General features: G+C 44.7%; 1 protein-coding gene and 1 long non-coding RNA gene across 5 annotated transcripts in view; one reads left to right on the top strand and one right to left on the bottom strand.

The window, feature by feature from the left end:
* The window catches only part of LDB2 (LIM domain binding 2), a 548,706-nt gene extending 540,091 nt beyond the window's left edge, over positions 1-8,615 (bottom strand). For 3 of the 4 annotated variants that reach the window (XM_034442788.3, XM_034442787.3, XM_034442789.3), the window contains exon 1: positions 8,400-8,531. In XM_034442788.3, coding sequence (XP_034298679.1) covers positions 8,400-8,531 — 132 coding nt within the window. Of the gene's footprint in view, positions 1-8,399 lie in introns of all 4 variants that reach the window. The other variant, XM_034442786.3, reaches the window with a different exon arrangement.
* Positions 7,922-13,365, top strand: part of LOC148112652 (uncharacterized) — a 154,284-nt gene continuing 148,840 nt past the window's right edge. The window contains exon 1 of the long non-coding RNA XR_015729233.1: positions 7,922-8,618. This is a non-coding gene — a long non-coding RNA (uncharacterized LOC148112652). The remainder of the gene's footprint in view (positions 8,619-13,365) is intronic.

The following is a 13,365-nucleotide window of genomic DNA, read 5'->3' as shown; positions in this document are numbered from 1 at the left end:
TTGAAATTAAAATTGTATTGATATAATGGATTTGTTTAGTTGAAGATGCTAGACTTTATGTTAAAATTTGTTCTTTTATGTTTTGAATTTTTATCCGTAAAAGATGTAATGGGAAATTGTGAATGGAGCTTGTTAAAGGAATGTAAGTGTGGTAACCAACTATGACCGGATCGAGACTCTGTTCTTGAAAGTTATATTTTATGTTTATATTTGAAAAAAAAAATATTTACAAAAAAAAAAGGAATATTTTGAGGGAAAAAATATAAACCTTGGATTTTATACATTTACTGGTCATTTACAGAAATCTCAACAGGTGTCAATCCAGCTCAATGCTACTATTGGTAAGTTTGATACTGTTAAAGGTAGCACCACATCCTTGAAGGAAACACCATTAGTACTAGACAGGAAACAAGAGCCCCAAAAATGGAGTTCAGGGAACTTTTTCTATCATCACAAGATTACTATGATTTTGTTTTTACCGATTAGTAAGATTTGACCTTTCATATTTATCTGGTGCTTTTGAGATTTCCAAGAACTGTATGTGTCATATATTCCAGACTTCCTTTGGCAGGATCAGCAATTACTCAACCAGTGCTGAAGCTACGTAGGGACCAGCCCTACTTGGTAAACCTGGGAATACCAGGGCTGTAGCAAAATCAGAGAGTTGGAAAAACTCTGCAGAAAATTACGTGAAGAAACTTGCATGGATAGGCCCAGTAAGCCACCTGAAAAGTTGAAGCATTTTGGAAGAAGGTAGTTATGACTGCCTACACAGTTAGGATTTAAGTATTGTACATATTCATTCATTCATTCATTCATTCATTCATTCATTCATTCATTCATTCATTCCCACCTTTACTATTTTTACAAATAACTCATTTCAGACAAATGATTGTCCAGGCTCTTTTTGAAAGCCTCCAGTGATGGAGCTCTGAACTTCTGAAGGCAAGCTTGGTTGATGGTTCTCATTATTAAGAAGTTTCTCCTTAGTTCTAGGTTGCTTCTCTTGTTGGTTAGTTTCCAACCATTGTTTCTTGTCTTGCCTTTTGGTGTGCTGGAAAATAGTTTGACCCCCCCTCATCTTTGTAGGAGCCCCTCAAATATTGGAACAGTGCTATCACCCATAGTCCTTTTCATTACACTAGACATACCCAATTCCTGTAACCGTTCTTGGTATGTTTTAGGCTCCAGCCCCCTAATCATTTTTGTTGTTCTTCTCTGCACTTTTTCCAGAGTCTCAACATCTTTTTTGTATTGTGGTGACCAGAACTGAATGCAGTATTCCAAGCGTGGTCTTACTAAGTAAAGCTGTACTAGAATGTCACGTTATCTGATTCTATCCCTCTATTAATGCAGTTTAAGATTGCATTGGGTTTTTGGGCAGCTGCCACACATTGTTGGCTCTTATTTATATGATTGTCCACTAGGACTCCAAGATCCTTCTCACAGTTAAGCCAAGTTTCACCTAGCCTATACCTATACAGTTGTTTTTTCTTGCCTAAGTATAAAACCTAACTTTTATCTATGTTGAATTTCATTTTGTTAGATTGGACCCAGTGTTCAAGTCTTGTCAGATCCGTGTATCTGCCATTCTTCGTGGAAGAAGGGGGGGGGATTTGGAGTTGTCACGTTTAGTTCTTTTCCTATGTATCCTAAGTATCCTATTTCCTGTCTGGCCCTCTTTGTATAAACTTTACCCTGATTTATAACCGTTTCCTGGCACCAGGAATGCCTGGAGAATTCTCACACCTTGGGAAAGGGAAGGTGGGGGGGAACGGGTGGATTGAAAGATGACCCTAAGCAGCTCTTCATATCTGTTTCTCAGAGAGGCTGGTGCAATTCGTATTCACACCAACGGACTGGTCGGAATCCACATTGGAAGGTGGGGAGGAGGATAATTTCCTTTATCCTGAACTGCATGCCCTGAGGGACCCCAGAGCCTGCTTTGAGTTTTGACTTGCTTTCATCCCTTTCAATAAGACTCCTTTTGAAATACAAAGTTCTCAATAGTTTGTACTTTCTTAGAAGGGGGAGGAGAAGCTGGTCCTCACAAGTCGGTCAAGATATTTTTGGATCTTGAGCTTGTCTTTGGCTATTTCTGACAACTTAAGTGTTGTCTGCAAATTTCATATATTCCCCTTCATTTAGATCATTTATTAAAATATTGAAGACTATTGGGCCTAAAATGGAAACTTGGAGTATCCCACTGCTTACTTCCCTCCATGTGTAGTTCCATTGAGGACTACACATTGAGTATGATTTGTCAGCCAGTTACAAACTCACTTGGTGGAGATACTTTCTATCCCACATTTTACTAGATTGCCAAGAAGTCGGTTGTGGTCTACTTTATCAAATGCTTTACTAAAATTTAAGTATTCTTTGTCCACAGCATTTCACTGATCTACTAATTTGGTCACTTTGTCAAAGAATGAAATAAGATTTATTTGGCATGATCTGGTTTTGACGAACCCATGTTGACTACTGGCTATAACCTTGATTGCTTCTAGAGGTTTGCAGATTTGTTGCTTGATTATTTTCCCAGGTATTGATGTCAGACTGATTGATCTGTAATTTCCTGGATTTGTTTTTTCTCCGGGTTTTTTTTTTTTTTTTTTGAAGTTGGGGACCACATCAGCACTTTTCCAGTCCTCAGGTAGTTCCCCGGTGATCTGAGAACTGTGAGACATGTTTCAATGGTTCTGAAATTACATTGCCATTTCCTTCAGAACTCTGGGATGCAGTCCATCAGGACCCAATGATCTGAAGCCATCTACAAGTGACAGGTGTTCTCTTATTTTCTGCATATTTTAATTTGCAAACATATGCAGCACACCTTCCTCCTTTTATTTTCCTACAGTAACAACCCTTTGAGGTGAGGTGAGGTGAGAAAGTGACTGGCCCAAGGTGACCCAGCTGGCTTTCATGGCTAAGGTGGGACTAGAAAGCGGTCACCTGCTTTCTAGCTTGGTGCTTTAACCATTAGACCAAACAGGATCTTGTGATCACTAACATGACTCTTCAAAACATAGAAGTGTGATTGCTCCCATACTTAGTTTAGAGCAGTGATGGAGAACATTTGGGCACCGAGTGCCCAAACCAGAACACACGTGCATGTGCACGCCCCTGAGTGCCAGAAACCCAAAGACCAGCTGGCCAGTGCATGCATGCCTGTTTTTTTGGCCGTTTTTCAGGCCGTTTTTCGGGGACAAAAATGGCCTGAAAACAGCCCGAAAAAGGCCCGGTTTTTTGGCTGCTTTTGGGGGACATTTTCAGGCCATTTTTCGGTGCTCCGGAACCCGCAAATACCAGTTGGCCAGCACTGGAAACCAGAAGAGCAGCTGGTGACAGTGCGCATGCCCACAGAGATGTGTGCCATAGGTTCGCCATCATGGGTTTAGAGGAAAGAAAAGGTGAAATGGAGAGAACAAAGGTTCATTGCAGACCATTTTCTATGTTTGTGATGGATACAACCAGGGACAGCTGAAGGGAGAGAAGGGTTCAACAAAGTCTGATGGCAGCATTGACTGTGTGATCAAAGCTCCACCTTTCTTTTTGCACACATCTTAGTAAATAACCCAACATCATCTAATTCATTATTTCACCTTTTCAGTTACTAAATGACAATAGCTCAATAACTGTTGGTCAACATTTCCATTCAACTAATCATCCAAATGTCAAAGTGTTTTAGAAATTACTCATTTAACATCTTAGAAATCTGGAGAACTAAAGCATAGAAACGTATTATGTGAATGCCGGCAAAGATGCTTTGTATAGAAGAGAACCCAACTCTGATTGTTATTCTTCTTAGAAAAGAAATGATAGCCAGGTAGTTCAGAAGCTAAGAGGTAGACAGGTAACAGAGGATGCTAACTGTTGGAAAAATACCCCATCCCAGATCACTAGGAATTTAAGAAATCCATCTCAATGGTGTCTGATACATTAGTCCTGTAAGGAGGTATTTAGATGTTATGGAAACGAAAAAATAAAGCTAATTGTTATGATTCCGCACATGTTCTAAGGCACCATCATATACCATGTGTTCTGGCATGAAATGACCTTCCAGGACTGAAATCAATTCTTCACAAATTCAAGCAATTGCTGAAATGATAGTACATTGACAAGTTCACAAAAGTTAAGATGCTGTATGAAAATATTTATAATAAAAGTACACACATATTCATGTTTAATACAAGTATCTCATATAAAATATAAATCATATAAATATGATATATTTATATAAAATATAAATATTTTTATATTTTAAATCATATAAATGATTTATATAAATCAAACTAATAAATAATAAATAAATCTCACATTGTCATCCAAAATTGCCAAGTTGTCTGAGATGACAACTAATACTTTGACAAACTTTTGTTTAGAAAGTTCTCAAAAAATCAGGAGGCTGATCACACTTTTCAGACTAACAAATGTCATCATTTGTGGCACAATGAATGTCAAAGGCTTTCTTATGCCTATTAATAACATTAGTTAGTCAGAAAATATGTGACCAGTCCCGATTTTTGGATGCCATTGGTTAATATAAATTGACATGTTTAGAAATCACCGATTGCTGAAACATATTGCTACATGTAATTATGAAGACTCACTACCAAATGTAGAATGTTAATGACAAATGGTTCAATTCTATTCATACCTTTAACACCTGATTATAATAAGAAATCCTGTGACAGACTGTAAGTAAACCCATTTATAGATAATGGAGCAGTGAACCCAAGCTCCTACATCTGATAATTTTTTGTGGTGAAGATCCATTCTTTATGAAGATGACATGCTGATGGAACATTATTTTCCCTCTATACTGGAATGTGTACAAGAGCAGAACTAGTGGTGGTCGGTCCTCTTGCCCCTTCTGTTCAACATTTATGTGAAGCCGCTGGGTGAGATCATCCGTGGTTTTGGGGTGCAGTTCCATCAGTACGCTGACGACACTCCACCCCGGATCACCCCAACGATGCCCTTGAAGTGATGTCCCGGTGCCTGGAGGCCGTACAGATCTGGATGGGGAGGAACAGGCTCAGGCTCAACCCATCCAAGACCGAGTGGCTGTGGTTTCTGACGTCCCGATATAGCCAGTTGACACCATCACTGACTATTGGGGGCGAATCATTGGCCCCCACGGAGAGGGCTCGCAACTTGGGCGTCCTCCTGGATTCACGGCTGTCTTTAGAAGAGCACTTGACGGCCATGACCGGGAGGATTTTTTATCAGGTCCGCCTGATTCGCCAGTTGCGTCACTTTCTGGATCGGGACTCGTTACACACGGTCACTCATGCCCTCGTCACCTCCCGCCTGGACTATTGTAATGCTCTCTACATGGGGCTCCCCTTGAGGAGCACCTGGAGGCTCCAACTGGCGCAGAGTGCGGCCGCGCGGGTGGTGATGGGAGCGACATGGCGCTCCCATGTAACACCTCTCCTGTGCGAGCTGCACTGGCTCCCGGTGGTCTTCCGGGTGCGCTTTAAGGTTTTGGTTACCACCTTTAAAGCGCTCCATGGCTTAGGGCCTGGTTATTTACGGGACCGCCTACTACCACCAATAGCCTCCCACCGGCCAGTACGCTCTCATAGAGAGGGACTCCTCCGGGTGCCGTCAGCCAAACAGTGTCAACTGGCGGCCCCTAGGGGGAGAGCCTTCTCTGTGGGGGCACCTACCATCTGGAATGAGCTCCCCCCGGAGATACGGAGGATCCCGGATCTGCGCTCTTTCCGCCGTGCTGTGAAGACCTTTTTATTCCATCAAGCGGGCTTGGCCTGATCTCTTCCCTTTTTAAATACGTAAATTTTAATCTGTTTTTAAATTATTGGGGTATTTTAATTTGTCTGGGCCAAATAATTTAATTTGATTTTATCGGGTTTTTAAATTTTGTGTATTTATGTATTTTATTGTTGGCTGTTCACCGCCCTGAGTCCTTCGGGAGTAGGGCGGTATACAAATCAAATAAACTAACTAACTAACTAACTAACACTCAGCTGTACATCTCCACCCCAGACCACCCCAATGATGCCCTTGAAGTGATGTCCTGGTGCCTGGAGGCCATGCGGGTCTGGATGGGGAGAAACAGACTCCGACTCAACCCCTCCAAAACTGAGTGGCTGTGGCTTCCGGCATCCCGATATAGCCAGCTGGTGCCATCACTGGCTATTGGGGGCGAGTCATTGGCCCCCATGGAGAGGGCTCACAACTTGGGTGTCCTCCTGGATGTGCGGCTGTCTTTAGAAGAGCATATGACGGCTGTGGCCAGGGGGGCTTTTTATCAGGTTCACCTGATCCCTTTCTGGATCGAGACTCCCTGCGCACGGTCACTCATGCCCTTGTCACTTCCCGACTGGACTACTGCAATGCTCTCTACATGGGGCTCCCCTTGAAGAGCATCTGGAGGCTCCAGCTGGTCCAAAATGCGGCCGTGCGGGTGATTATGGGAGCAGCGGGGCGCTCCCATGTAACTCCTCTCCTGTGCGAGCTGCATTGGCTCCCAGTGGTCTTCCGGGTGCGATTCAAGGTGTTGATTAACATCTTTAAAGCGCTCCATGGCTTAGGACCTGGGTACTTACGGGACCGCCTTCTGTTACCAACAGCCTCCCACCGGCCAGTACGCTCCCACAGGGCGGGGCTCCTCAGGGTGCCGTCGGTCAGACACTGTCGACTGGCGAGCCCCCCCCCCCGGGGGAGAGCCTTCTCAGTGGGGGCTCCTGCCCTCTGGAATGAGCTGCCCCCGGAGGTACGGAGGATCCCGGACTTGCGCACCTTCTGCCATGCCCTGAAGACTTTGTTATTCCAGCAAGCCAGGCTAGCCTAATTTTAACGGTTTTAAATTTTAAATTGGATTTTAATGGGATGTTTTTAATTGTGGGCCAAAGTATTTAATCTGGTTTTAAATTGTTTTTAATTTTTATATTTATGTATTTGATCTTGGCTGTTCACCGCCCTGAGTCCTTTGGGAGAAAGGCGGTATATAAATATAAATATAAATATAAATATAAATAATAAATAAATAAATAAAATAAATTAAATTAAATTAAATTAAATTAAAAAAAATTAAAAATTCAGAAATAGGTAGTTTTGAAGTCATCAAAGTTTTAAAGAAGTCTGCAAAACTCAGAGAATATCTTAGCATTGTCCTTCCTAAGAACCAGGCACACCAGGTGACGGCAATAGGTAAACAGACTATAAGACTACAATCTTATCAATTCAAGCTAATAAGCTTCAATCTTTGTAAATATATTTTCAAAACTTTTTTTAGTGTAAAATGAAAGCGATCTCCAAAAGAAACAACTTGTAATCATGGAAAATATCAGTTGCCAAATTCACAAAATTTAATTTGCAAGCTTAAACTAGTGGAAGGAGGATCTAGGAACTGCTAGTAAAAATCTGCAGAAAAGAATCAGCACCTATGCCAGGCTTCATTACTTTCCCTTATTATCAAATATTTCAGGAAAGCAGGATTTTCCAAAATGTTGAGGAAATGGAATGACTATCAGAGCACACGCATTTGCGATTGCAAGCCATCAGGACCTCAACTTTCTTTCAACTTCAGTGGAAGCTGACACCAACCCCCCAAATCTAAACAGAAACTACAACGACGGTTGGAAAGGAAACAAACCCACAAACCCAGTTTAGTGTCTGGAAATCTAAACCATTGTCCTTAGACATCAGCCAGAAAGGAGGTCACATCTTGATCTCCTAACCCGCAAAGCAGCTTCTGGTTCGACAACTCGGAGTCCCTTCCCCGCCTTCGCCAACCTAACCAAACCTCCTTTTGCAAGGCAGCCATTCCCCAGCCTCAAAAATGTAACTTCAACTTCCAAGAGAAAAACTTGGAAAGGAACAGAAAAGTAACTGAGCTATTGAATTCCGGAAAGGACTAGTTCCGCCCTGGGAGTAACGGCTTCCTTGCCCTGTGCGCAAGAGCAACTTGACCTAAAAACAAGAACCATCCAGGACACCCGTTTCTGCTCGGGGACCAGCAGGGAGAATCGTGTTGGGCGAGCCTCGAGGGAAAGATACCCTCGCACATCAGATCCTCCAAAACAGAAGTGGGGGGGTGGGGGGGTGGCCACCCTTTACGGGGCCATTTCTGCTCCTCCGCCGCAACCTCCGGCAGCAAGTTGGCCAAGTCGCCTTCCAAATCACGCAACTGGTGAGCGCGTGTGGGTTGGCGGGGGATCGCAGACAAGCAACTGAACACCCCACAACCCCGCCGCTGAAATCTTGCGACGATGCACAAGTGCCCAAGAAAGAGAGCGAACCTAGGCGGGAAGTGCGCCCCCCGCCCACCTCCCGGTCTTCCAGGCGGCGTGGAGTTGCAGTGCACCGGGCCAAAGACGGGAGGTGAGCCGGTCCAAGGCGCAGCGGCTGGCCTGGCTGCGCGCACTCACCTCGGAACGAGCCTGCAGCCGCTTGTTCATCTCGTAGATTCGGTACTCAGGCTGCACCATGTAGGGCGTATGGCGCCGGTAAAAGGGGCCGAAGGGCGAGGAGTAGAAGGGATCGTGCGACACACTGGACATCGTGCCTGCTGGCCGGGGCTAGAGACGAGGCCCGCAGCAGGGGAGCGCCGAGCGAGCACATGGGCTGGGGGCTCTGCGCCCTGCAAAGTAAGCAGCGCAAGGCGGGGGCAGGCGGGGAGGAAGGGAGGCGGGGTACGCGACTGGCTGGGAAGCGCCGCTGCCGCTGGAGAGGGAGAGGCGGGGGGGGGTCAGCTGCTAGGATGCGAGCTCTCCACCTGAGTTGGAAAGCGGCGGCGGCAGCAGAGGATCACTTCCCGGCCACACGGGAGCCCCTGCGAGGACCGAGCCTAAAGATGCAGGGAGAGAGGCAGAACGGGAGATGGAGAAAAGGAGAGACCGCGCAGGCGGGCGCGCGCGCGCACGGGCCCGGGAGAGAGGCGCCCCCCCTCCCCGTGCCAAGCGAGGACTCCGCTCGGCGTTACCCCCTCTCCTCGGAAGAGGGTCCGGGCACACCTGGGCTTGGTGGGGGGACGCTATTCCGCGCTGCCCGAAGAATGCCTTGCTTCTCCGACCCCGTCTTGGCGCGGGCTTCAGATTGGTTGAGGGATGGCCCAGCTTTCTCTGCGCTCCGCTGTCCGGCTTTGCTTCCCACACCCGAAGCAGCAGCTTTCATAGGAAGGGAAGTAAGAGAGCAGGAGGCATGTGCTTAAAAAAGAAGCTGCGCCGAAAGTTTGGCAATTAAAGACGTCGGCAGGGAGGTATCTGCCAGGTATCCGAAAGAGGGCTTCGCGCAGCCTCTCGAGTTCATTCCCTGCAGTCTAAAGCATTTGGAAATGCAAATGTCCCGGGACGCAATTGCTGAAAAGGGCTTTGAAGACTAAATGTGCTCAAGCCACACAACAGCTCTGTGAGGTGTACTGGACGAGCCTCAAAGTGTTGTGCTTAAATGCCTCGCCCGTTCTTTCCCCATTTTTTAACGCTAAGCAAAATTCCCCGCCTGCGGCGCCATTTCTAATCTTTTGAAATCTATTTGGACCTGACAATTCTTCTTAGAGCTTTTCAGGATCTCTACGGCAGGCACATGCACACCTATGCCCACATTCCCAAGTTCTCAGTTGTTCCACTGATTAATTGTTCTAACTGTCAGGAAATTTCTCCTTAGTTCTAAGTTGCTTCTCTCCTTGATTAGTTTCCACCCATTGCTTCTTGTCCTACCCTCTGGTGCTTTGGAGAATAGCTTGGCTCCCTCTTCTTTCTGGCAGCCCCTGAGATATTGGAACACTGCTATCATGTCTCCCCTCCTTTTCATTAAACTAAACATACCCAGTTCCTGCAACCGTTCTTCATGTTTTAGCCTCCAGTCCCCTAACCATCTTTGTTGCTCTTCTCTGCACTCTTTCTAGAGTCTCAACATCTTTTTTACATTGTGGCGACCAAAACCGAATGCAGTATTCCAAGTGTGGCCTTACCAAGGCATTATAAAGTGTTATTAACACTTCACATGATCTTGAGTCTATCCCTCTGTTTATGCAGCCTAGAACTCTGTTGGGTTTTTTGGCAGCTGCTGCACACTGCTGGCTCATATTTAAATGGCTGTCCACTAGACTCCAAGATCCCTCTCACAGTTACTACTATTGAGCAAGGTACCACATATACTGTACCTGTCCATTTTGTTTATTTTTAAAACAAAATAATCTTCAATCTTAATGAAAAACAATAAACAAAATCATAAGTACAAGCTAAAAACACCCTAATTTTTATGGAAAAGAAGTGTGCATTTTTGGCACTGCTGGAAAGGAACGTTTCTCAATCTGATATTTTACATAAATATTATTTGTTTAATTTCCTTCACTTTTAAAAAGTGAAATTCCTAGATTTTGCAAACTAAGTTTCCTGAAGACTTGTCCAATCCGTTCTTCCTTGCTTCCTTTCTTTCTCTTTCTTTTCCTTCCTTGCTTCTCACCATTTCTAGACTTTCTAGCTGCCCCACTCTCAACAAAGTCTCATTGCAATAAAACAGCACTGCAATTACAGTAAAACAACAACAAAACTACTAATACAATTCCTATAAAATCCATTTATTAAAAGCCATTATAATGTCTCCCTTCAGGCAGAGTGGAAGAACAAATTTGTTTCATTTCCTTGCAAAAAACTAAGGTGGGCTACTGCCAGGCCTCTAGAGGGAACAGGTTTTACAGTTATCATAAGCGATACTAGTGAAGTGTGAAGTTTCTGAAAGATGCCCTAATTAATTCATGAGCCATGAGCCAAACTTCAAAAGAAATACAGTCATTTATTAGGAGCACCATTTCAGCAATATTCGGATGCAGTTAGAACTAATCCCACGTAGATTTACGTTCCCCTATGACCCTGTCTTTCCCCTCCTCCCTGGCCGTGTCATAAATCACATTCTCCAATTACCCACTTTGGCTGGCTGTGAAATCCAACACCCTTCTTTTAATTGCGGGAGAAAGCATGTATGGAATGTAGCTTCTGTTATGGAAATCAATTAGCTCTTATCAGTTCTCCCTCCCTCCTGCTCATGGCAACTTGAAAACTTTGCAAGTTGACATTCAGCTCCCCTCACTTTCCGAGGGTGACCTGCGCAAAGCAAAACAATTTTAGTACAGATGTAGAGTTTAGGGATGTGACCCCCCACCTGGCTTGTTTGGATTTTCCACGTGAAATTTGGCTATCAGACGATCAGCCTGGATGTTTCAACTCTTTACTCAAGATGCCTCTGATAAGGGGTAACCCTTCCACTTGATTAAATATTGGATTGTCTCCTGTGCCACCCCGAATTGAGGATTTGCTGCACCTCATAATGGGTCTGGCCCCGTATGACCACGGGGTCTGGGGGCTCACAGAGTAGTGGCCTCAGGGTCAATCCGACCACGGGTTTTAAGAAGCTACTATGGAATGCCGGGTGTATCTTCCCTAGCAGTCGGGGCAACTTCAATTGCACCGTGACCGGGTTGATTATCTTTATTATGGGGAATGGTCCCATAAACTTTGGCCCCAATTTCTTGCTAGGGAGTTTTAACCTCAAATATTTTGTGGCGTGGTAAACCTTCTCCCCCAATTGAAATGGCCTTTGGGGAGCTCGGTGTTTGTCTGCCTGTTTTTGTAGGTTTGTGCCGCTTTAGCTAGCGCTTTCTTGACATTCTCCCAGGTTGCTTTCAGTGTCGCCATCCAATTGGTCAAGCTGACTGAGGAGGAGGGTTCCCTTGGGTACTCAGGCATTGGGACGAAGTCCATGCCACTCACTACCTTGAACGGGGTTAGCCCCATGCTACTGTGAACAGCATTATTATACGCGACCTCAGCGAAAGTCAGGAGGTCCGCCCAATTGGACTGCTGATAGTTCACGTAGCACCTCAGGTACTGCTCTACCATAGCATTCAGTCTCTCTGCCCCCCCATTGGTGCTTCGATGAAAGGCTGAGCTAAGGCCCTGGGATGACCCAATGGACCGTAGGAACTCCCTCCAGAACTTAGCCGTGAACTGAGCCCCTCTGTCAGAGATAATTCTTCTTGGTACTCCATGGAGGCAGTAGATGTGTTTCAGGAACAGTTTGACCATCTGGTGGGCTGAGGGTAGTCCGCTGCAGGGTATGAAGTGTGCCTGTTTGGAAAATAAATCTATTACAGTCCAGATCACCGTGTTTCCCCCACTTTTCGGTAACTCCACTGTAAAGTCCATTGCATCTCTTCCCATGGTCTTGTAGGCTCTGCTACTGATTGTAGCAGTCCAGGGGGTTTTCCTGGTCACTTCTTCATCATGGCGAGATGTGTAGTCCATTTGTTTTTGCAATGTAGTAGTTGTAGATTACAGGATAATTTTTTTCTGAAACCAAATTATTTGTTAGAAAGTAGATTGTTTGTCTCTAGGTGGAGAGTAATAGATTGGTTAATGATTGATTCCATGACTTTGCAGGTGACTCAACATAAAGAGATTGGTCTGTAATTTTCAACTAGGCTTTGTTGTTGTTGCCCTACCAATAGTCCTGGTTTGTGACTATTGGTAGGGCAAGGTACTGGTACTGAAAGATTTTTCAAAAATTATGCTTAGAGGTTCTGCAATTGCAGTGGAAAGCTTTTTTAAGAAGTATGCACATAGTCCATCAGGTCCATAGATAGAGATGGTTTTAGATTGTGTAGTGCCTTTTCAACATTGTCTTCTGTAAAATCAATATGTAAAAGACTTTAAAATATGTCTAAAAGTCTTCTTCTAAACCTTTTCTGTCCTTGGGCCTTTTGTGCTGAGAACCAAAGCTATGTAAGAAACACTAACAATAAAAAAAAGGTACACAGAGTAAAAAATGATGAAATTTTAGCTGAACAATTTTATGCTGATCTATAACTTAGCTATTAGCCATGTGCTACAGAAGCTACTAAACCAGCGGTTCTCAACCTGGGGGTCGCGACCCCTTTGGGAGTCGAACGGCCATTTCACAGGGGTTGCCAAAGCCCTCTCTCGCCCCCCCTCCACGTCTTCACTTACCCTCACTCTCTGCTCTGTTGGATCGCTGGCCGTTCACTTACCCCGCCCACTCCCAATCTATTGCTGCCTCCGGAGTCCCAGCTGATGGCTAGAGGGGAAAAAACTTTAAATTCTTGCCACAGGACTTCAAAGAGCTGCCCTACTCTCAGCTGTTTTGCAGAGGGCTCTGTTGCTAGCTAGCTGCAAAGAGGTAAATTCCTGGAGCAGATTTTTTTTCCCCTAGCTATGCTGAAAAAGAGAAATTGAAAGTAAGCAGGCTCTTTGGTGCAACCTGACAAAATGAGGCACAGAGATTTCTTTTTCTTTTTCCTCACCAAAACAGGTAGGTGCAAAACTGCAAACAATGGGAAATTTAGGGCAAAAGAGGAGGTTCAAGATTTTAAAACACAAA

This window comes from Pantherophis guttatus, chromosome 8, assembly GCF_059756535.1.
Source record: "Pantherophis guttatus breed Tessera chromosome 8, ASM5975653v1, whole genome shotgun sequence".
Classification (NCBI taxonomy): domain Eukaryota; kingdom Metazoa; phylum Chordata; class Lepidosauria; order Squamata; family Colubridae; genus Pantherophis; species Pantherophis guttatus.
Note: the sequence above shows the minus strand (reverse complement) of the source record. Positions and strands in the feature narration are given on the sequence as shown.